At 36.8% G+C, this 23,926-nt stretch overlaps 2 protein-coding genes and 1 pseudogene across 3 annotated transcripts; 1 reads left to right on the top strand and 2 right to left on the bottom strand.

Annotated features, from left to right (window-relative positions):
• The first annotated feature begins 5,925 nt into the window (after positions 1-5,925).
• On the top strand, positions 5,926-9,348 carry LOC113302013 (probable ADP-ribosylation factor GTPase-activating protein AGD8). Its single transcript, XM_026550844.1, has 7 exons — positions 5,926-6,196; positions 6,341-6,459; positions 7,336-7,774; positions 7,877-8,137; positions 8,357-8,479; positions 8,742-8,843; positions 8,945-9,348. The coding sequence occupies exons 1-7, from the start codon at positions 6,128-6,130 to the stop codon at positions 9,050-9,052; spliced, it is 1,221 nt and encodes a 406-aa protein (XP_026406629.1). The 5' UTR covers positions 5,926-6,127; the 3' UTR covers positions 9,053-9,348.
• Positions 9,349-10,826: 1,478 nt separating this feature from the next.
• LOC113302012 (ubiquitin carboxyl-terminal hydrolase 21-like) lies at positions 10,827-14,851 on the bottom strand. Of its 2 annotated transcripts, none has more exons than XM_026550843.1 (7): positions 13,924-14,851; positions 13,728-13,838; positions 13,333-13,505; positions 12,461-12,799; positions 12,198-12,320; positions 11,410-12,007; positions 10,827-11,280 (listed from the first exon to the last, which is right to left on the bottom strand). In XM_026550843.1, exons 1-7 carry the CDS (start codon positions 14,546-14,548, stop codon positions 10,988-10,990), a joined length of 2,262 nt encoding a protein of 753 aa, XP_026406628.1. In that variant the 5' UTR covers positions 14,549-14,851; the 3' UTR covers positions 10,827-10,987. The 2 variants fall into 2 exon arrangements, with proteins under 2 accessions (XP_026406628.1, XP_026406627.1); XM_026550842.1 differs by having other exon boundaries at positions 12,198-12,323; positions 13,924-14,850.
• A 440-nt stretch (positions 14,852-15,291) lies between these two features.
• On the bottom strand, positions 15,292-20,697 carry LOC113302011 (annotated as a pseudogene).
• Between the last annotated feature and the right edge of the window lie 3,229 nt (positions 20,698-23,926).

Genomic DNA, 23,926 nt, shown 5'->3' with positions numbered 1-23,926 from the left:
ATATACAAGTCCGCGTCGGCGGCGCCATTTTGTTGTAGTATTAATTTTGCGGTAAATAAGAGTTCGTTACTCGGACTTGAAAAGATTTTTAAAAAAATATATATACACAATTTGTCACAGGATCAAGAGATACTAGGACTCAGGATTCCACCAATTCTTATACTCATGCGAATCAACTATTAATTCTAGACAATTATAGCTTATAATGATAACAAATACCGACTCTTTTCTTTGCCAAAAATAGATTTTGTAAAGTATTAGATGTAAATCATAAGCATGATGCATCAAGAGTTCCTAGACTAAGCATACATCATCAGATAAAATCACAAATAATCAAGAAAAATCATAAAACAACTCATAATAGTGCAAATAGTCATAAAAGAATTAAATAGAATTACTCATGCATAAAGAATGGTTTCCTCCATCATCCCAGTAATGGGGTTTAGCTACTCATAATAATCATGTTCTAAAAATAAATATTTGATGCTCAAAATATGATTAAAAGAGTGAAAAATATAATACAGTGAAACTACGACCCTCTTTAAGCGTCCAGAGAAGAACGATAAAAAACCACTGCTGTAAATAACGATACCTCACTGCTGCTGTTGACGATGTTGTTTTAAGACCTCCAGAGGCAAGTCGTTGTCACTGTTGATAAACGACTGTCTTATGGAGTCTGTTCTTCGTGTTTTTCGTGCTCTTTAATGGCAGCAACAGCAGCAGAACTCCTCCTTCCTGCAGCTCACGTTCTTCGCTCCTCTAGCATCTCTCTGGTCTCTGCTCGACCCCAAACCTCTTGATCCAACCCTCTACCACTTCTCAACAGCCTTTATATACACAACAGGGTCCAAATAACTCGATTAAATCCGAGTTTATCTCCCTTTTTCTTCACGTGCAGTGGAGAGAGAAATCTCTTTTCTGTTGCTTTGTACGCGTCTGTTAGCTATAAAATAGCCACCAAACTCTTCCTATGACTTGAACAGGACCAAATACATGATTATCCAGCGTAAAAGTCTCCCAAAATCTCCACAAAATCTTCGACAGTGAACAGCAGGACACGTCTCTCTGCCTGGACTTTGATCTCTTCTTCCGGCTTATCCAGCCCAATTGGTTGGGTCTAATTGCTTGCAACAGGCCTGTTATGTCTTCTAGAGTCCATACGTACCAAATACATCCATTGAATCTCCTCAAAACTCGCTCAAATTCCACTTTCAAAACTGTTCTTCGCTGCTTCCATTTTTCCCGCCAGTTTCTGTTTTGAATTTTGAGAAGGAAACTGACCTCCCCCTAATCCAGTTATGGTGTCCCTTTAGCACATGCCCGAAATGGGTTACCCCTTATCCAAAGTGAGAGTCCGTATAGTAATTTTCTCCCACGATCGCAAAAACCACTTTTTTAGCCAATTTCGCCGCAAAAGCTTATTTCTCCAAAAATACCTACAGCGACATAAAAAACCATAATAAATATAAAATCGAGCACTAATAATATATAAAATTGAGATTATATAAGACACATAAATGCGTCTATCATGAACCATAATAATCACTAGTTTGTTTATTCAGTGATTTTTCTGTTCTGATATAAGGTCACTCGAACTAGATCAATGATCGAAAAATTCCATATGAATTCATAGATCTGAAGATAGGATTGTGATCTTGTGAACGGACTCCGTTTTGTGCGTGATTGATCATAAGGGGATCAAGTTATTTGTGCAGGTATATTAAAGACCGAAGATTTTAAGACAAAAAGATTTTTGATTGGTTTCTGGTCTTTGAGATATACTTCGTGCACACTTGATTAGATGGGATCCGAGATATCTTGTTTATCTTGATAGAATCTTATAGCTTATCGTATAGATAAACGATATATCATTTGGTGGTTCTCCTCATGATCCGAATCTGCCATGTTGTAAACTAAGATTTGATTATCTTGATAATGTAGATGTTAATTGATATAAACAGATATAAAAGATTTTATATTATTTAAATGGAAGAGCCATTGTATAACTCAACAAACATATCTGATTCAGTTCTTGAGATTGATAGAGCGGTTACCGAATACAGATTAATCCTTTATTGTTCCGGAATACGATCCAAAGAAGTTGAGTGGTAGAAGTATTCACTGCAGGTGGAGCAACTTAAGATAGTTTACTCTTTTTAAAGATTCACGTGCATTGACTAGATTGGTAGTATGCGTAGGGATATTGAAGGAACTAGGTAACTTGGAGTTAGTTTACTTGGTCTCAACTATACGAAGTTGGTAGTAGTCTTTATATATCGACTTAATTTTAAGAGTACTCGAAACTGGACTACGTCCCGGGGTTTTCTGCATTTGCGGTTTCCTTATTAACAAAATCTTGTGTCGTGTTATTTACTTTACTTCCGCATTATTTAGCTTGTCTTTATAATTAAAATAAATACACATATACATTCATCCAACACTTGGGTTTTGATCCTAATAGTTAGGTTCAGTTTCAGATACCTATTCTATATACCCAGTGTCACCTTGTTGAAAAGTAATCTCCTTGACAGTACTTGTCTGAATTAAATTATACTTGTTGTGTCTTGAGTAGGTTAATATCGAAAAGATTGTGGTGTACTTGGTACCCTCGTCATTTCAATTGGTACCAGAGCAGGCAAACTCGGTTAACGTACAATCAAGATTTAATGGTACCAACCATCTATGGTGGAAATATGCAACGAACTCCTTTCTTCAATCACGTGACTTTAATACTTGGATTTTAGTTATTGATGGGTACAATCCTCCAAAAGTGGAAAACTCGAAAACTGAGTTGAAAAGCTTATCCACGTACTCTAGTGAAGAAAAATCTCTTGCTAAGCAGAATTCAGATGGTTTGAATGCTATAATACACGCAGTAAACCGATATCTTCAGCATCATATATCCACATGTCAAACTTCAAAGGATAGTTGGGATAATCTTAAGACTGTATTCGAGGTAAAACATCATAAAAGAAAGCTATACTTCGAACTCTCACTTATGATTGTGAAAACCTTCGTATGGATGACAACGATACGTTTGAGGAATTTCACTTCAAACTTTCTGAGATTGTGAATGCATCTTTCTCATTGGGAAAAACAATTTTTAAAAAGGATATTGTGCGCAAGATTCCCAGATCTTTACTGTCTAGATATGAGTATAATAAACATGTCATCACAAAAGCCAATGATCTTTCAACACTTTCTCGAAGCTCCCTTGTTGGAAAGTTAAATATATTTGATCATGAAGTCCAGATAAAAAACAAGAATGTCATATTTGAAGCATCAAACAATACTAACCAATCTTAGGAAAAAGTTAGTAAAATTTAGGCTGAGGAATGTTGCGAAGAAGATGAATGACTTGTTGAAAATGTGTTTGATTCAATAATGACACTTCTTGCATAATGTGTTAAGGACCTTCTAATAAAGCGGATATACAAACAGGTCCTTAACAAATCATCATCTAGATAACCTTTTTCTTCAAACAAGAAAGAAGTTGTATCCGAAGATGATGAGGAAATTCATTCCTTCAAATTTCGTGGTTTTGGACATATGGATATAAATTCTTCTAGCAAAAGAACCTATAAAAGAAACATGGCATATCATATTACTCTTTATGATATACCTGAGGATAAAACCTATGAAGGATCATCAAGTTATGATGCATTCTTTGCCGAAGCTAGCAACAGTTACTTAGAGGAGTTCGACCAATTGTTGAAAGACTGTCTAGCCAATCTTGATGTTGTCAACAAAGAAAATAAAAAATTGAAAAGGGAACTTGACAATTTAAGAAAATCATTGTCTAATAAGACTCAATAGGAAAAAAAATAAACATGATAAACTCTTCAGCACAATTGTTCTAAAGATAGAGAGATTGACATCTTAAAGGCGACTTGCAACGTTTCTCAGGGAGTTCCAACAAAGTTTCGGCTATGCTTTTTAAACAACAGTCTTTTGAGAATATGTCTGGGGTTGGGTATTGTGAAAACACTTGTACCCGAAATAATGTGTTTGTCCTTACAAAATCTGCCCTGTCGTAAAAATAAAGATGAACCGATAGTTGTTGCATCTACTTAGAAAGATTCAGATTTTATGATATGCCATTATCTTGTTCTAATTGCATTTGATAACTCTATTGTTGGTTAGACGCCCAAATTGTGTGGAGTTGGGCTTCTTGTTCCGCTTTCATTGCTTCCTTCCTTAATCGTGTTTCCTTAATATACTCCAAAATATTTGCACTGTGTTGATAGATCTTCTCCTCTTACATCTTAATCAAAGAACTTCCTTCATCGCTTTACCTGAAAATACCTTGCTCGCGATCCTTCTTCAACCTAGCCTTTTTGGCCTTTTTAGTCCCTATAAGCCTCGCCTGATATTTTTAATTCCAACAAGTCTCTCCATTAGGCAGTACTTCTATCCCATCTTTGACTGTACAAAGTTATGGTGGTTGTCAAACACCGAACTATTTTGTGCGACAGTAAGTTGATAATAAAATCCAAGGACTTTGTCTCTCAACATTTCATAACAAGCATCATACTTGAATGGTAGCCCTGTTTGATTTAGAAATTCTTTCCGAGCCTTTCATGTCTGAAATATTATGTTAAAAATAATAAATTAATTACTATTATCACCAAAGAAAAAATCTTAATAAAATGGTAGAACTTACCAAATCTTTGTGTGAAGCACCGCTTTCAGTTTGCCGATATGGCTTTAGGAATTGACATGAATTCTACATGATTTTTCATCTTTGTTTTTAAGGCACCGGGATCCCTTCCATTAGGATTGTCGTTCCGGTCGACGAAAATTTCATGAATACGTTTCCAAAAAGAGTGGTTTTTTGTTGCGCACCAACAATTTCATCACAACCACATAAATGTATGCATCAGTAAGATCAATTCCTTCTCTTTGAACATAATTATTATTCATTTTGAATCAAACTAAAATATAAGAACTTGAGTGGTAGAAGGTTAAGAAAAAATCAAAAAGTATAGTAGAAGAGAGACAATAAATCAATAAAACTCAATTGATTGGGACAAGAATGAATTGAGAACTACAGTTCCCTTATAAAGAGAATTTTTCTCATATTTTTGAAAAAAAATCTGTTGGGATCCGAGGATGGATAAAATAAAGCCGGTGAGAATGATGGATGGTTACGATCGGGTGTGAAAGGAGCGTAACAAAAAAAAGGTCAAACAAAAAAAATCTACGCAACGGGAACTCAGTATTTGTTTCAATGGAAAAACGGGAACTCGGTTTCCATAAAATAAAAAAGCACGCGCAAACTCAAATTCCATGTGATTTGCCTTAACTATAAGGCACATCATATGTAATTAACTTTAAAATGTAACTAAGAAATATCGCTGCATTTAAGCGACACGGAAGACCATAATGGTTGGAAATCGCTGCATTTAGGCTATAGTGAAGCGAAATCGTCTACCAAAGTGCTTGGCCTAATACCAAGCTTGATAGGGCAAAAATAGAAACTCTAAAGCCCAACAAGTTTACCACTACACGTTAGTTCCTATGTGTAATAGAATAAAAAAAGCACACGGAAACTCGGTTTCCATAAAATAAAAAGGCACCGGCAAACCGAATTTCCATGTGATTTGTCTTAACTACAAGGCACATCATATGTAATCAAATTTAAAATGTAACTAAGAGATATCGGTACATTTAAACGACACAGAACACCATAATGGTTGGAATTCGCTGCAATTAAGCTATAGCGAAGCGAAATCATCTACCAAAGTGCTTGACCATGCCAAGCTTGATAGGGCAAAACTAGAAACTCTAAAGCCCAACAAGTTTACCACTACACGTTAGTTCCTATGTGTAATAGATGGTCGCATAAAATAGACGGCACGTAACTAATACTTGCCGGCAGCGTATGTCAGCACCAGGATACCTGACAAACACACGCCAAACGACCAACAATCAAGGTTATTTGCGTAAATCATTAACATTTGAAGAAGAAGAAGAAGGTTGCAGAAGTCGATAGATAATCGCGGTTTCATTAAACTAAGTATTTATTTTTACCCACCCGTGTTGCAAGAAGAAGTTGAAGTTGTGGTTTTCAAAAACCCTTTCTCTCTTTTTAAAGCGAGACCCTAAGATTTCCAGAACTTCAATCATGGCGTCCGAGGGTTTTCATGATAAAACTGTTATTTTCAGAAAATTGAAAAGCAAATCAGATAACAAGGTTTGAATATTTTTTTAATATATGTTTTTTATTTCTGCTTGAAATGATCTAATTTTATTATAGTTATAGATCAGATCTAAGGAGGAATTTATATTAAATTTGCGAAATAGTGTGATTCAGATGATGAGTTGTGTTTATTTACAGATGTGTTTTGATTGTAATGCAAAGAATCCAACATGGGCATCTGTTACGTATGGGATCTTTCTTTGCATTGACTGTTCTGCTGTTCATCGTAGTCTTGGTGTTCATATCAGCTTTGTTAGGTAAATCATCTTAATTGAATCCTACATATGGGGTGTGATTTTATTTTAAAGAATTTGTATGTTGCATGTTTGGGTAAGGATTATTAGATATTAATCAATTAGATTTAATTGATTTCCTTTGAGCTAGAGACGTTCAGACCCAAATGTTGTTTCCTCTTCTGTTTATGTAGTGGCTTGCTTTAATTCAAAATAGTGGCATTGATGGTTTAGCTTGTAGACTTGTATTAAACAATTTTCTGCAGACCCATGCATGCTTGTCGTATGCTTGGACTAAAGCATTAAAGCTAGACCGTACACAGGAATTGAGACATCTTTCTAATGATGAGTTCTTATCACAAAGTTAAAAAGAAATTAGATTTTCAGGCCTACCCATTGTTGTTATTCCATTTTTAATCAGGTAAACGATGGTATTATTGCTGGTGTCTTGCTAATAAGTTACTGTAGTTGAATTTGCACCTCTGCATAACCTCGCTTGAGTCAACAATATAATTTATTGACACAAAATATTAACAATAGGTGTATAAGATTTACCACCAAATTGAACATTGGTGTGCCGACTTCAATGGGCAGATCTTTATGCTAGTTATTGAAAATATTGCATTAATACTGGCATAAAGGATAAAGTCATATAAGAGGCGAGTTTCCATTGAAACAGACATAAGGACTGAGGAGAATAGCTGCTGAACTCCCGTCTTTTTGGTTTTTAACCATAAACCACCTTCCACATTTGAACTTAGCCAGCTTTTATTTTCGATCAAACTTTCAGATAATATTTATAGTCTCCTCTTCTACCATTTGATAATATCAATGTTCTACTAGGAACTTCTTTCTGTTTTGTAATGCTTGGAAGTAAGATGCTTCTTTTTTTTCGCCCAGATCCACAAATCTAGATTCATGGACCCCGGAGCAGTTGAAAATGATGATATTTGGTGGAAACAATCGCGCACAAGCTTTCTTCAAGCAACATGGATGGACTGATGGGGGCAAAATTGAGGCGAAGTACACATCAAGAGCTGCTGATTTATATAGGCAAAATCTTTCAAAGGAAGTTGCGAAAAGCTCTGCTGAAGAGGCTGGTCTACCCTCGTCACCTGTTGCTTCCCAGTCTCCAAAATTTTCAAATTTGCTTCCTGATGCAAAGGCTACAGAAATTTCAAAGGAAAGCTCATGTGAAAGGAAGGAAACTCCTGAGATCCCTGCCTCACCTAAAGCTCCTACTCATTCTGTAGTTGCAAGTTCTATTAAAAAGCCCTTAGGAGCTAAACGGACAGTGAATAAGTCATCCGGGCTTGGTGTTCGAAAACTTACCACAAAGGTAGGGAAATTTTTCATGCATGGAGCATTAAGAAAACCTTTACGGAGTTATTTGGTTCGCACCTGCACTTTTTGTATCTAAATTCTGTGTTTGTTTATGCAGCCAAGTGAGAGTCTTTATGACCAGAAGCCAGAGGAACCAGCTCCTGTTCTTGCTTCCCCAGCTGGTACTACAACAACATCTGGCTCATCTTTCTCTTCCCGCTTTGAATATGTTGAAAACATCTCATCTCCGGGGATCAGTTCCGGAGGTAGACAAATGAGTGGGCATGTTTCCCCACCAAAATCATCTAGCTTCTTCGATGACTTTGTTATGGATAGTGCATTTCAGAAGAAAGCAACGTCTAGTTCTTCAAAAGTGCAGGTACATGGTACTGTCCGATGCATCGAATTTTAAAGTTATAAAAACTACTTCCATTCATACCTCTAATCATTGAAGTACAATATGTATACCTGCAATAACACTGCCGAAATTTGAGATGTGATGCTACTACAATATTGTAGTAGTTTTGCTTTTACCGTGTATCTGTCATGCAAACATGGACTTCTGTTCTGTGAATCCCGTTGAACCTTTGTTTGGCAGGTTCAAGAAACAGATGAAGCAAGGAAGAAGTTCACAAATGCGAAATCCATTTCATCTGCTCAATATTTTGGTGATCAGCAGAAAGCCGAATCGGAAGCTCAAGTCTCCTTGCAGAAATTTTCGGTGTGTATATGTCCTGTCCTATAAATTAGTAAACAAAGTAAAAATATGAAAAGGGCCTTGGAAACTGTGAAAATCTCACCCACCCTTTTAGAGCCTTAACTGATGATTAGAGCTTCTTAAAAGCAGAAAAGTTTGGTTTCGGTTCCTATTTAGCTACCGAGCAAAAATATATTAGTTGCTAGAAGTTTATCAAATCAGATATCTTTTAGGATTTTTGACGGGTTAAACTTGAAACTAATACTTCACTTATTTGGTTTTATAGAGCTCTACAGCGATATCTAGTGCTGATCTCTTTGGTCATGATATGGATGACCCACGACTAGACCTGACTGCGACCGAGCTCATCAACCGGCTCTCTTTTCAGGTACTTATTCTATCTCATTGCTGGGTGAATGCGACTCAAATGTGATTGTTCTTTTGGTTTTGGCCTAGAATGTAAATATTGTGTTGGGTTGTTTTTGACAGGCATCACAGGATATATCATCACTCAAGAATATGGCAGGAGAAACAGGGAAGAAACTCAGTTCTTTTGCTTCGAATTTAATAACAGATCTTCAGGATCGTATCCTCTAGTGAAGTCAATTGTGTCTGTTGTTATTTTAATTTCTACAGATGCTGTGCATGGTAGAGCAACAAGGATTCAAGATCTGATGATCTTTTTTTCGTTTCTTTTTACTTTGATGTCTACTTTCACTGGATGTCAGAAGATAAGGAGCATCGTGTTGACAAAATTCTTTCATAAGGTTAAAAAATAAGTTATAGGTTAACCAGAGCGCATTGTCAGTTAATTTTTTTGTGGTTGGAGGACAATGTTAAGTTCTAACCTATCCATATAAAATTATAAATATAGATTGAATACTTTTCTTTAACAGCCTGCTGCTTTACCTTCGGTTGGAAGGGAATATGCATAATCCCCACTTACATTTATAGGAACCTTTGTATGCTGTATATCCTTCTCTAACCCTCTAATAGGAACGTTATCTTCTTTGAATGAGTCACAGAATCTCTGTTATTACGGTTAGATTATAGTACTAATAAACAGTTTACTCTCCACTCAATGAAGGATACTCTAGCATACTCCTCCAAGTTGTATATCTCAGAGTCTCTGTAGTCTGTCTACGTGCAGTGTGTATATTTATGTTTCTCTTTGACACCAAAAAAGAACTTATCCGGGCTTAAAAAACTGTTTACCTTTCCAACATTTCGCATCACCATAATGTGTACATGAGTTAGCCATATACTGTAACTTAGCTCCAGGTATCCTTTCCCAATTCTACTAACAGCGTGTTCGGTTCAAGTTATCAACTTGGATTACAGGGTAATCCATTTCCAGGAATTGGATTCCCAGAATCGGTTTGCTTTCCATCGCTCCATCTATGGAAAGAATACGGCAAATTTGGAGGAATTGGATTCCAATTACGAGATTTTTGGGATTGTTCGGTTGGGGGAATTGGACCAATTCCCTCCGAATAGAATTCCTTAGCTCCCAATTCCCCCAACCGAAGATCCATGATTAATCAGTTGAGGTATGTCCTAGCTATGGGTGCCAATGCTAGATAGTAGATAACTAGACATGTTGTCAAATACCGCCAGATTGAGCTATGGGTGATCTTCTGTAATCTAATTATTCGTCCTCGTCCTTAGGCTAACCCTATGGGCTAGATTGGCCAAAAAGTGTTGCAAATCAAGAAAAAAATGTTGGAAAAAAGTTAACACTATTTCTATCTATTTCTCTCTCCTAGCAAGCGCTCGCAGTTCAACTAGCAGCGAGATTGAAACACTAAATGATTCATCGCTCAAAAAGTTGTCTCGACGCTGAATGGTTCAGCGCTCACAAAAATCACACGGATCACAAAAATCACAAAATTTGATCTGATGGCTGAAATTTAAAGCTCTGAAAGATCCAGCGCTCATACCTTAACGCTGAATGGTCCAGCGCTCAAAAAGTGGTCCCAACATTGAATGGTTCAGCGTCACAAAAATCACACGGATCACAAAAATCACAAAATTTGCTCTGGACAGTAGTCCCAGATGAGGTGGACTACTAATGTAGCTGCTAGATTAGCAATATCATAGGACTTAGGGATTAGCCTTATTCAGAACTAATTAAGAGAAACCAGGGAATTAGCAAAACTGTCAACTGTTAAGAAAATGTACGTTATGAACTAATTACCCTCGGATATTATTGCAGTTAACATCTTGCGACTCCTATTTACAAACGAATAATAGAAATATCATGACAGAATCCGAGATTTTCAAATGAAATTTCATTGAAAAACGGAAAAAGAAGCTCAGCATTTAGAAAAACAAATAAACACCTTAATCACACATACTGATATCCGACATCTACTGAGCAAAAAAAATGATTAATGCAAGAATTTACAGAAGCAATTCAAATCATATACATAGTAGAAAACATTGAAATATCAAAATATCATAGACGTCAATGGAACTTCCATATTATAAGCGCTGTCAGCAGACAACTCTATGCAAGCAGTTCACCAGCAATTAATGTATAAGCCTCCTTCGAGTAGCTATTTCAGTACTGCCCACTTCACATGGAAGCCCTAATCTATTTTTCTTCCGCTTCGAACATGATCTATCGGCAATATCAGAATTAGCAGATAACAACTGCCTAAATCTTGCCCCACGTGATCCAGGCATGCCCTTCATCAACCTCATGGCCTCGGACCTTTTCTTCGTTTCCTCTGCATCCTTCTTGGATAATGATTTTCTACAAGGTGCCTGAACCTTAGAAACCTTCTGATGATCATGGGAAATTGAGTAACTAATATCTGCATCTGCAACTCAAAGAAAACCCATATTATGATTTTCTTATTTCTTCTTTATGGAAGGCCTCAGTAAAGATAAAACAGAAATCATCATTACAGTATGGAAAATTGACAATGCAAGTGTGGTGCAATTTTTACCTGAAAGTGGTTCATCTGAAAACACATCTAGGAGGTCAAGAGATCTGGGTGGTGGGGTTTTCAGAGGAACGTTATCAGGTTCGAAGCTGCCGTTACGTGGAGAAATTCTAGCAGAGATTGTTCCTTCATCTCCCTTCGTATCCACATCACCAATGAGATCACTTGCTCCAGAAGATGGAACAGAGATTCTTGCAGGACTTGCTCCTGTTTCAGCATCCCCGAGAATAACATTAATTTTACCAGAAGCTGGAGCAGTGATTAATTCGCTATCATCACCCGAGGTATTGCTTGCTCCAGAAGATGGAATAGAGATTCCTTCGGTATTTGCTCTGGTTACGTTGATATCGGTGTCACCACAAGTCGGAACAGCTATCTCCTTATATTCCCTTCCTCCGATGTCAACTGAGAAACTACTTTCCCCAGGAGATGGATTGTGGATAGCCTCCAAGTCATCTAACACAGAATTTGGGGAAGTACTGATGCTACTTTTGTTACACATCTCCGAGTAGAAGCTTGAAAAACATGGAGTGCCCTGTTTAGCATAGAACAAAATGTAGGCCTCCTGAGAAAGAACATCCTGCTCACGGACAATTACAACCTACAAAAATAAACCAGATAATGGACTCAGTTTTTCAATAAGATTAAATTGTATTTGATTACAAAGGGAAGAAAATCAAAGGCATTGACTCATAATAATTCGCCTAATGTCACATATGAAGTATACAGCAGCAGTGACATCCTACAAAAAGATTAAAAAAAAAAAAGTGTATCACTTTTGTTATTCTTACCCTAGAATCATCCATCAAAAACCAGGTTCCTGGAGATGAACGGATGTAGCAGAAATAATGGCCAGACGAGTAGGAAACCCCAGAGTGAACAATAACCGCGTACAGTTCATAATTTAATTTACCCTGCTGGAAGCATAAAAGAAAGAACATCAAATGACGACGGCTCATGCAAACAATAAGTAAAAACAATTATTAAAATTATGATGAAAGACAAAAACAAAAACAAAAAAAACAAGATAAGATAAGCTAATAAAAGAACTCACATCCAAATTCTCACTTCCGCCAGTGAACCGCTGCAAGTCAAGCTCTAGAGGGTACTTGATATCCTTATCTATCTTCTCTACATGATGTCCATCATTTTTAAATCTCTTGAGGTGAAATGTTGCCACGGACGGAGCTTGGTCTAATGTAAATTGTTTCTCTAAAACGACTTCTTTTTTGCAGTTATCACATATGAACTTAGAATCTGAATCTTCCATCTTTTCCATTTGGGTGAATGATTTTAACGCATCTACAAGGGTACCCACGTCTTTAATTTCTAAGCTCAAATCAATTATTGGTTCCAAAGTGATTGAACAATGATCACAATTACAACATTTAAGCTGAAATTTTAGACACAAAAACAAGCAAGAAATTAGTATATGACGATTTGGAAAGTATTCACAAGTAAGACATATCCTGTAAACCGAGCAAGCACATAAATGGAATGTCAAGAAGCGACATAATCCAATACATGCAACAACATGTAATATCAACAAAAGAAAGTTGGAGTTGTAATATCTCCATAAACTGAGACTGCCCTAAATACAAGTACATATAGGTGAAGAAACTACATAAGCTTATTAGAATTCTAATTTCCTTATCTTAAAAATGGAAACATTCCCAGTTTCCAAAATACTGTAAGACAGTGACACAATCAGAGAATGATTTGAGGTATGCATGGACAGGACATGTCATTGATCGCATGAGTGGAGCATGCTGAATAGTACTCAAGTTAATTGATAAACGCTGCCAGGCTCTATCTTAGACCTTAGTCACGCCCAATTTCGCAACACATGTCAGAGGATAACAGAAAAATTAAACGAGTACCATATGACATGCATATAAATACTGGAACAACTTTATCAAAATGTACCTGGCTTTTAAGGCGCCCACCAAAGATACTCTTTACAAAACTGTTCTTTTGTGGCAAGGCGTTGCTAACTTGCATATCCATCTCGCAACAGCCCGTATCAATTTTATCCAGCAAGCACTGAAGGAACTCATGGGCATCTTCCTGCTGATATCTATGGAATAAAGAAGATATATCTGGTTCTAGGTCAAGGATTTACAAAGGAGGTACATAGTTCCCGCAAAGTGTATCAGCATGCTTATAGGCCTACAAAAAAATTCTTTCTGATATTTGGATTTATCCAAGGGGGAGATAATACACTGTCATTGGCTACAAATAGCCAAAAATCAGCGGAATTTTCAGGTAAAAGTTAATTGCAAACGGAACTAACAATTTTGCCAGTGATAGAAAAAGGATACTTCCTAAATTATTGACAAAGTTATTTGGCGAAATAGCTCTTCCACCAGATTGCAAAGAATTACAAATTTGCACATGTAGGGCACAAATCACACAGAAGTCTTCAGGATTACCTACACATTGAACATACGAAAATTAAGCCAAAGAAAACACAATAGGAAGCCCTAAATTTAAGCGAGGAAAGTGTAGCGAACTTACGACGACACTTGGACGGGTGATCAAGTGTAACAAGATTCTGTAGAAGTGGTACTGTATGAGTAAAACACTGAAGAACTGAATTGAGAAAACAAGTATTCCCCAAATTCCATAATCCAGCACCGATTGGACTGAAGACTTCATTAGAAACCCTAGAATAATAAAATTGAAAAGGGTCATATTTTGAAACCTTAGACGAAGAAGTTAAGTGTTCTTCATAATTAGAATCTCCCTGGTAAGTATTTGAATGCTTCCTCTTATAAAAAGAAGTTATTGGTTGAGTAGAATAGCAACTTGTATCACAGTCTAAGGGTATGGGTTCATCATCAGAAGATGCAGATCCTCGTAGGATTTCTTCTTCTCCGGCTAGTTCTTCGTTTTCGTCTTCTTCTTCTTCCATTTCTTCCTGAACTTCAGCTTCAACAAGTTGTTCTTCTCTTTGTTTGTTTTCTTCCACAGCCATGTCGCAAAAGGAAACTCCATATAAAGGTGGAGAAGAAGACAAAGAAGATGTAGATTTCTGTTCCGGAACTGGAAGATCTTCAAAAATATCTAGGGTTTTTTCTTCTGGTGGAGATGAAACTAGATCTGGAAGAACTTGATCAGGGAGAACTTGATCACTTTCCATTGAAGATTGAGAAGAAGAGAAGAATCGAGATTTGTATAAATTGAAGATTGAGAAGAATCGAGATTTCTATAAATTTAAAGAAAATAAGTTTCGGAAATTTCTATGGCAAAATAATTGGAGGGGAAATGAATATTTTAGGGTTTTTGAAAATGGAGGGAAAATTTGGTTTTGAGATTTTTCAGAAGGAGGGAATTTATTTTGAGGGAAAAATTTTCATGAATTTAGTTTCCAAACCCTAGATTTTGTCGGTTAACGATTTCATCTCTGTTTCTAATTTCTTTTTTTATTTATAGCAGTAGTGTTTTTACTGTCGAATTGTTATGTGATGTTATGGTTGGTAGGTAGGTACTAGGTAGTAGTACTAGTAGTACTGGATACCAGCCTGGCCCATAGTAACTTTTAAAAAGGACCACAACCCTTCTTATCTTGATGAGACGTGGCTAACGTAACAGTGGCAATCGTATCCCGAATTTTGTTTAAGAGTTTCATTTCATTTAGGATACAATATTTTTTTTTTGAAAAAAAAAAACTACGAATGAAGAAACTGAGCTGCTAGGAACTCTTTCTGGGCTGAAGTAGTAGAGTTTTCCCTCCATTTTCACTCGAGAGATTTTTCCTACACTCTTTGAGTGAGTTCTCACCCCTTGTTCTTAGTACTCCTGAAGTTTTTACCTAAGTGAAGTAGAATGGATCATCTCAATTCTACAGATGAATTCAACATATAAGACGTTTCTCACAAAGACAAATTCCTTCCAGTGATATTCCAAAAGGAAAACATTAGTCAATTAGACAATGCATGTTTGAGATTCTACTGACATGATACGGAAATGAGAATATTATTTTCTAGGGTCTTCTTTTGATTTTTTTTTTCTTTTCTTATCTATCTTTACAGAGAGACTTTGTTCCTTTTTTTCTTATCTATCTTAATGTGAACACGAGCATTGAGGTTCTGAATTTCCTGAAGCCAAACTGTAGCTCTGTTCCCAAGTATCAGCGGTTTCTGCCTCTGCATGGGGTACATGTCGAGGATTTTTCTCTCTCTTGTCGCCCTTTATCTGCTTCATTGCGTGTTTTAGGGCAGGCATCAAAGCATCCATGCACTCAGCTACGGCATTTGGATTCCTGGCATGTTGATAATCTGAGAACCAGGAAATTAGAAGACATCAAACTAATGAAGAACATCCGGCTCAAACATAAAACAACAAGTGAATGACTAACAGGAATACTTTTGTTTTTATTACGAGTGTTTTATCACAGAAATAATTTGGCAGAAATTATCAGAGCACATCCTAGCTTTGAAGAATAGTGTGAGACAAAGTTTACATAACCTGTATGGCTATATTGATAATTAAGGGATATACCAGAGTTGATCCTCTTATTCCAGCCGCAGAACGGGAAAGCATAGCAAATGGTCTCACCTGTTTCACATAACCAACGAATGAAATTTTCATTGCAAGACATTGTTACACTACTAATATTGCAAATTTTTTAAGAAAGTTGAGAGCTACATATAGTGGTTGTGGTGGACATCAATTATCCATGCTCCAAATACGGCATGTCTATGCAGCCAAAAGAAAATTACTTCTAATATACATTTTGCATACTTTATGCAGGCAAGGTAACAAGAACAGAAAACTCCAGTGAAACCTTTTAGGCTGGTGACTCTCACTACTATGTTGGCAGATTTGGTTCAAGGTTTTGAAGTTATTGTTAATGACCACACGAGCTTAGACACTGAAATTTAATCCTGATAGTTTTCTTTATCTCTATAAGACCAGTAAAATTCTAATTTCCCCTTTTCAAGAAAATTAAAAGGGAATTGGTTTAGCTAAGTTGTTTCAAATGCAAATAATTTTTTATGTGTACTTTATGGTGTTACCTTGAGACTTTCTTGCATCATGACGTGCAAAAGACCAGGCGTGTCTTTCTCTATCAGACTTTTTGTAGCCTCAGGAGTGACATCTCTTGGGGTGCAACCGGTGCCACCTAAAACAAGAAGTGACACGAAAACGATGAACCAAATAAGACAAAAGGAAACCATGAAAATAGATTATGTTTCCCATTTCGAAAGTCATTCATTGAACGGAAACAAGATTCTCACCAAGGGTTAGGATAAGACTAACATCGTCAATGTCACTCCATTTCCGAAGGACATTCTGAATTTCGGTAACTTCATCTGGAACCACAGCTGTTGAAACTACCTTTGCTCCTCCTAACCTTTCTGACAAGGAGTTTATCACTGAAACGGCTCTCGGACCACTGCAGTACAAAGAAATTTTTGGACAAGACAGAATTTACGTGGAGTTGGACAAGACAACTTAAATTTGGAATATAGCATAACTAGGCCGCCCGTTAGTATACCGAGCTGAGATCAATGACATGAAACCTGAAATAGTCTGGTCCAAGAAAAAACGTGACGATCTAAATGTTGTTGATTCATAGGATGCTACTATCAGTTCTGACTTACTTTAGCATCAACAAAGGGACCACTTTGAAACAAACATTTCAAAGAGATGTATCCAGATGCCTTGTCTTAAGCCACCATCACCCTTCTTTCTCAACTACTAATGATATGTAACTTATGTTAAATTTTTCAAGAAAGAAAAAGAAATAGAAGATAGAGAAAGAAAGAAAAGAGAAAGGAATAAAAAATGGTATTGGCATAGAAGTGTAGAACTACTAATGTTGTCCAAATATATAAAGAATGGAAACAAGATGAAGTGACATACCTTCGGTCGGGCCCCTTCCCTGATGCAACTGTATCACTCACTGTGATAATAGCTAGTCTAACCTCAGCACCTTCAGATTCAGCCGTAGTTTGTACATTTTCTTTATTACTACCAAAAACAGGAAGCAGACCAACTGTTGTTGAAGTGCTACTAACAGGAAGACTGCTTATATCAGATATAACGATGGCCTCTACAGAGTTTCCAGCAGAAAGTACACCACTTCTTGCAGGCAACATCAGCAATGCATTAGCCGATTTCATACTTAGCAGCCGACTGCTCATCTGATGCCCAGTGCTCTCCGCAACAAAACTGAATCCACATACAAGTTTAATCAATTTACAAGGCCTCAAGAGAGACCAAGTGTGCTGGAATATATGTAATGTAGGTCAGCAAAAGTGCAAGACCACCCATCATCAAGTTATTGCTTATTATACAGAAGATCCCAATTCCCATCATCTTTTTCACTTAACTGCCATACGCGTAAAAACCAGACACGCTTTCAAAAACAAGATTCTACTCTTACCCCGGATTCCCAGAACCATCATTTTTGGTCCACCTAATAACTGCACGATGAAATTCAGGTCGAGCTGGATCTGTCTTAATGGGATGAGAAAGGCGAGCATGTACCCTGTACAAAAAACAAAGAAGTAAAAACCAAGTGTGAGACCATCATCATAACGAAACAGAGAACAGGAAGCACTTACAAATTCCCACACCTAACTCTCAAGGGATACAAAATTCACAAATTCCATTCAAGCATGAAACAGAGTCGTTAAAGGAAAATAAGCATGGTTTTCGAAGTTCATGCAAACCTCAAAAGATCAGGATTTTCCCATCCAGAACTATGGCGAATGGAGGGAACAGCAAAGAGATAAAAACAGACTAAACAGCTCACGGGATTTCCAGGTAAACCAAATACAAGAATTCTTTTGCCTGCCTTTTCCTCTACCGATTTGGCAATAATCACGGCAAAGGTAATGGGCTTTCCGGGTTTCATGAGAACCTGAGGAATACAAACAGTGCTTTGGTAAAACAGAGGATGAGTTCAAACATCTTATTTCTTGAATACAGAACTTAGAACTTGCAGGATATATTGGTAATAACTAATAAAGATAGTGTGTCCAGGAACTATTATTGGGCACACTTGTGTGATTAACAGAGAGTGGGTATTAGAGGGAGAAACCAAATTGAAAAGGATAAGATGGAATTAAAAAAAAAAAAGCATACAGAAGACCGTCAGTCTACCCTGTTAAAATGAACTGTCCCTCTCTTTTCCAGCAATGGTTTGACATAATCCCTGTCTCCCATAGAAACACCTCCGGAAGTAAAAAGAATATCAACCCCGGCAGAAATGGCTTTTTCCACAATTTTTTCTAGATGTTCCTCATCATCACGAGCAATACCTAGGTCAAGCACTTTGCAGTGCTGTTGTGCTGCAGCTGCCATTAGAATTGCGCGGTTGGAATCTCTGATCTGCAGAAAAAACAGCAGATAAATACACCTTTCTTGGATTTAAATGAACAGAATCAAAGGGACACCTTAGAGAAAATCCTAAAGAATATCCAATAAGAACACATAAACCTTCTGTATATGTAGACTGAAGCAGCATTACATACACCTCATTTTGGATGCCAAAAGCAACATGATCAGATTATACATTTCAATTCTGACGCAAACATTTACTAGCATTCTTCAAAATATTCTGAACATAGAGTAGGGATAAAATGGACAACGTAATGGCGTTCCATCACAAGGCCTAGTCTTCAGAGGAATCCATTTCATATTTCAAGCCAATTACTAGAGCCAAACTTGCTCCAAATTGAATGTGGCTTATAAGCGTCACTACCTGTCCACGACATAAACTCCCAGTTGTCGGTTCTACAAGCTCATCCCCAGTGGAAAGAACTGCGATTGTTGGGCTAGGATATACCTACATGAAAATAGTTCAGTATAGGATATATTGAATTCTACTAATGTCTGAAGCAGTAGGAGGAATTAGGAAAAGCCCATACCTTCACCATCATGACTCCAACAGTTGCGAGTAAGCCAATTTCGGACGTCCCAATTAGTTCTCCAGATTTTAGTACTATAGCGCCCTTCTCAATATCACATCCCTGACCAGAATTTCAAAGATAAGAATGTTAGGCTGGGGTAGTCTCTGATATGGACATAAAACAAATAGAACTAAGCTTAAACAAACCATCTGTATGAGTTTGGAGACTATGAAACATGATATTTGTTAGCCTTACCAGTCCTTAATCTGACAAGGAAAACTCAGCCTGAAGGGATGATTTGTGAAATACGATCATTATGTGAAAACTGAGAAATGACCACAAAACATTTATCTTTATACCACTAGCCGGTTCCAACCAACAAAGTAGTCATAGATCTTTAGAGAGTAAATTTCTTCAGTATATGTAACTGGTTGAATGGGCTGTATGTCTCTATCATCAGTTTACCAACACAGGAAGAGATTTCATAGATTATACCCTATCAGAGTCTGAGGATGAGCATGAAGGCCCGTATGTTACACAATTGTCTCTAGCTATACAGTACACACTAATCGGAATCTGTGCATCTATCCTTTACCTTCTCCTCTCCACCCACGTTAAATTTGCAACAATTACCCCACAAGATGAAGATGCATAATTATGGAACAATCAACTTGACATTTTCCATTCAAATGTGGCTTACCACTGGTCGAATATCTTGGCCTTGCCGAGCTTGCACCAGTATCCTTACAAGTTTTGATTCACTTGAAGCATCTTTCACTTTTTCTGTATCTTCAACTTGTACAACAGCATCAGCCCCGTCTGGTACGGGTCCTGAATGGCAAACCAAATCAGAGTTTCCTTACATGAAAATTTTTAGATGGAATACATACAAATATCAGAACAGAATTGGGGAAAGCAAGTCACCTCCGGTTGTCACATACGCAACAGTTTTAGGGGTAACAGTAACACCAACTCCATCATTTCCAGCTCTTGATTCAGTTATTACGGGATACTCACCAATCCCATCTGAAGCAACTACAGCATAACCATCCTGCAAAGGACATCGATGAATACGATGGGGTTAGTAGTGACTAAAGAGGCCCCTTATATATCACGAGCGAGAACGAAATCCATAAAAATGGTTTATAAAATTCTATGCAAATGTCTAATTTGCACCAAATTTTTGGTAAGTTCTTTAAAGTCAAATCATCTTATAATTATGATTTAAGAGTAGAATGAATGCTAATAAGCTGTAAATTGCAGAAAAGACTACCTTAATGGAAGCACGACAAGGGGGTAAAGGATCAGGAGCACGAATATCTTCAGCTAAGATTCTATTAAGGGATTCATGAATTGGAACAGTAATGGGATGAAGACGATCAGAGATTTTAATCACAATTTTAAGTGCTTCCTCCATTGATAACATGGGATTGTTACTACTGTTACTGCAACAGTTTCCTTCAGTACTGATTGAATCACTGCTTTCATCTCCAACTTTGTAGGTCTTGACAATATCTTCGTAATCAATATCATTCTCTTCATCACTGTCAAAGATTGGTGGAGCATTTGGGTCTTCAATGGGGTGACATTCATCTACAGTAGTGTTCTCTAGCACCACATTCTTATCCCCTGTTTCAGTCTTATCCCCTGCATCAGTGTTATCCCCTGCATCAGTGTACTGCTAGAACCAACAACAGTGGCTTGACTTAGGCAAGAAAAACCCTGAGATTCCACTTCATTTAACAGATCCATGAACAACAACTTCCTAGATGCCCCTCCATTTGAATTTTCATTCTTTGATTGAGCATGCAACCTTGGTGATCTCCTTGTAGGTGATATCTTTACTGACTTTTCCTTTGAAACTGGCTTCTTAGCAATCCTCTTAGGTGCCTTCTTAGGAGTCTCATCAATTGTTACTACTGGTTGTTCCATTGCAGCCTTAATGAAGTCATTACCATTCCTAAATTCTGAATTCATTACACTCATTTGTAAACATATGAAGCCTTTATCATCAGGTACAACATGCTCCCAAAACTTAAACAAGTCTTCATTTGTCATCAAATACTCAGGCAGACATGGGTCTATGGTCCAATATAAATTTGGAATTTCTGTTTCATCAAGATGCAACTTAACACGCAACATCTGCTCAAATTCCTTAAGGTCAATTCTATCTCTATCCATGTGAGGGAATAGCAAATTAAGTTTACTGTTCAGAACAAACACACTGATATCTCTATATGGATAATATGTATGATCACTGTAAAAAACAAAATACAATTCATCAAACACACTGATATCTCTATATGAATAATATGTATAATCACTGCAAATGAACAAACAAAATAAAATTCATCAAATTCCACACTTCACACAGAAAACCCCTAAAATTAAATTCATCAAACACACAAAATTAGGGTTTTAAAAATTCCACACTTCACACTGAAAACTCCTAAAATAAAATTCATCAATTCATCAAACACACGAAATTAGGGTTTGAAATCGTACCATATCTGCTGCTTGTCCTTCCCGTTATTCTTCTTCATCTTCAGCTCCCCAACCCTTTACTCAGACACTAAACCTAAGTAAATCCCGCTGAAAACTGACCCAAACCCTAATTTCTTCCACTAGAGAACAGAGCGGACATAGAGCAAGAGAAAAAAAGTACAAGAAACAGAAACAGAAACCTAAGAGAAAACCCCTAATTCAACCCAGAAAAACGAAATTAGGGTTTGCAATCATACCATATCTGCTGCTTGTCCTTCCCCTTCTTGTTCTGAATCTCGATCTTTACTAAAACCCTTTACTCAGACACTAAACCTAAGCAAAATCCCGCTGAGAACTGACTCAAACCCTAATTTCTTCCACTAGAGAACAGAGCGGACAGAGAGAAAGAGAAAAAACTAGAAGAAAAATGAAACGATACAAACTGTTTTCAATCCCACGAAGGATAAAGTAGTCATTTAGCCTGTGCTACGTGTAATAATCTCGTGCACGACATCTTGAGCCGTCCTAAGACACGTGTAAGTAATCTTGACAAAGTCAAAAAAAATTGACCAATCATGTGGGTCCAAGGCGTTAGTGCTAACGGTTGTGGCATTAAATAAACTCTGAAAAAAACGGTGGCAGTTTCTTGAATCGGGATTTGCAAGTGTGGCAGTTTGTTAAAATTCCCAAACTGAATTGATACAATGATTACAATCTTGTGAAACCGATTTTCTTTTGGGAAAAATATCGTTCGCTCCTTTTTTAGGTGGTCCTATGTCTGTTTATGAGAAATCATCTTTTTCATTTGGTCCATAATTATTTAAAAATATTAAATGGACCAAAGTATCTTTCCGTGTTAATTCTTAATTATTTTTTATAGCAGTTTATTCTGTCTGATGAACTCCGGAGTTCATTCCTTCAGATGAACACCTAATAAAAATCTGAAAAATTCTGTTTTTTTTGTTTTTTATAGCAGTTCATTCCTTTAAATGAAAACCTAATAAAACAAAACTAAGTCACATATGAAAACAGAGTTCATTCTGTAAAATGAACACAACACAAAACTTCATTATGATGACAAAAAACAAAGTTCGTTCTTTCAAATGAACACCTGAAAAAATCTATATGGAAACAAAGTTCATTCTTCAAATGAACACCTGACACAACTTATAAGAAAACAGAGTTCATTCGACAAAATGAACACCTATCAAAAATTAACTAATTCCAACCTAGAATTGGGTTCATTCTTTAAGATGAACACCTAACAATTCAAGATCTAAAAATAGAGTTCATTCTTTACATGAACACACAAAAAATATCCATAAAATCAGAGTTCATTCATAAAAATGAACTGCAGCAGCAGCATCTTCGTCGTCTTTAACAGCAACAGCAGCAGCAGCAAACATCGTCGTCTTCAAACAGCAGCAGCAACATCGTATTCATCACGTTCATCGTCTTCGTCATCTTTAACAGCATCAACAAACAATAGAGACGAAAAAACAAACACAAAAACTACACCGTCTTCATCATCTTCATCGACTACAACATCATCAATCAACAGCAGCAGATCTTGAAAGTCTTCATCATCATCTTCTTCATCTTCAACACTTGCAGCAACAACAACATCATCTCCTTCTTCATCTTCAACACGAGCAGCAGCAGCAACATGAGTTCACACAATCAAGAAGATAAGAAGAAGATGATAAGCTCACACAATCATCTTTATCATCTCTGCAAAATCAAAACCCTAGCAGGAAGATGATGAAAAAAAATAGAGAGAGAAAAACTAGATCTGAAAATATGGAGGTGAGAGAAAGTAAATCTGAAAGCAATATCTTTTCTCTTGATAATTGAGTATATATGTCATAGGGTGACGTCATGGATGATGTAAAAGGGTATTTCTGCCACTACAAGATGACAATTGTATCATCCATGCCGTCACCCTAGGACCAAACCATAATTTGCAGGACCAAACTGTAAAATATATTTTGAAAATGGACCAAACAGACAGTTGACTCAGTCAACTGGGCCAAACTATCTTTATAATATTATTATTAGGACCTATTGGTATTTCTTATTTTTCTTTTCTTTTTTCTTTTTTTATAGATAAGAAGAGATTTACTGACAGTCTGTGATAATAGTTGTTGCCTCCCATATTTGAGGACTTAGAT

This window comes from Papaver somniferum, chromosome 8 (genome assembly GCF_003573695.1).
Source record: "Papaver somniferum cultivar HN1 chromosome 8, ASM357369v1, whole genome shotgun sequence".
Lineage (NCBI taxonomy): Eukaryota > Viridiplantae > Streptophyta > Magnoliopsida > Ranunculales > Papaveraceae > Papaver > Papaver somniferum.
The sequence above is the reverse complement of the archived record's forward strand: the minus strand, read 5'-3'. Positions and strand labels throughout refer to the sequence as shown.

What these genes read in the sequence shown, in the direction of transcription:
- LOC113302013 (XM_026550844.1), top strand. Translation starts at nt 6,128, where the DNA reads ATGGCGTCCGAGGGTTTTCATGATAAAACTGTTATTTTCAGAAAATTG. An exon ending in AAAGCAAATCAGATAACAAG is followed by an intron (nt 6,197 to 6,340) that starts GTTTGAATATTT and finishes GTTTATTTACAG; the next exon opens with ATGTGTTTTGATTGTAATGC. An exon ending in CTAGTTCTTCAAAAGTGCAG is followed by an intron (nt 8,138 to 8,356) that starts GTACATGGTACT and finishes TTTGTTTGGCAG; the next exon opens with GTTCAAGAAACAGATGAAGC.
- LOC113302012 (XM_026550842.1), bottom strand. Translation starts at nt 14,548, where the DNA reads ATGGAAAGTGATCAAGTTCTCCCTGATCAAGTTCTTCCAGATCTAGTT. An exon ending in CTTTGTCAATAATTTAGGAA is followed by an intron (nt 13,506 to 13,727) that starts GTATCCTTTTTC and finishes ACCTAGAACCAG; the next exon opens with ATATATCTTCTTTATTCCAT. An exon ending in GCGGAAGTGAGAATTTGGAT is followed by an intron (nt 12,324 to 12,460) that starts GTGAGTTCTTTT and finishes TTATGCTTCCAG; the next exon opens with CAGGGTAAATTAAATTATGA.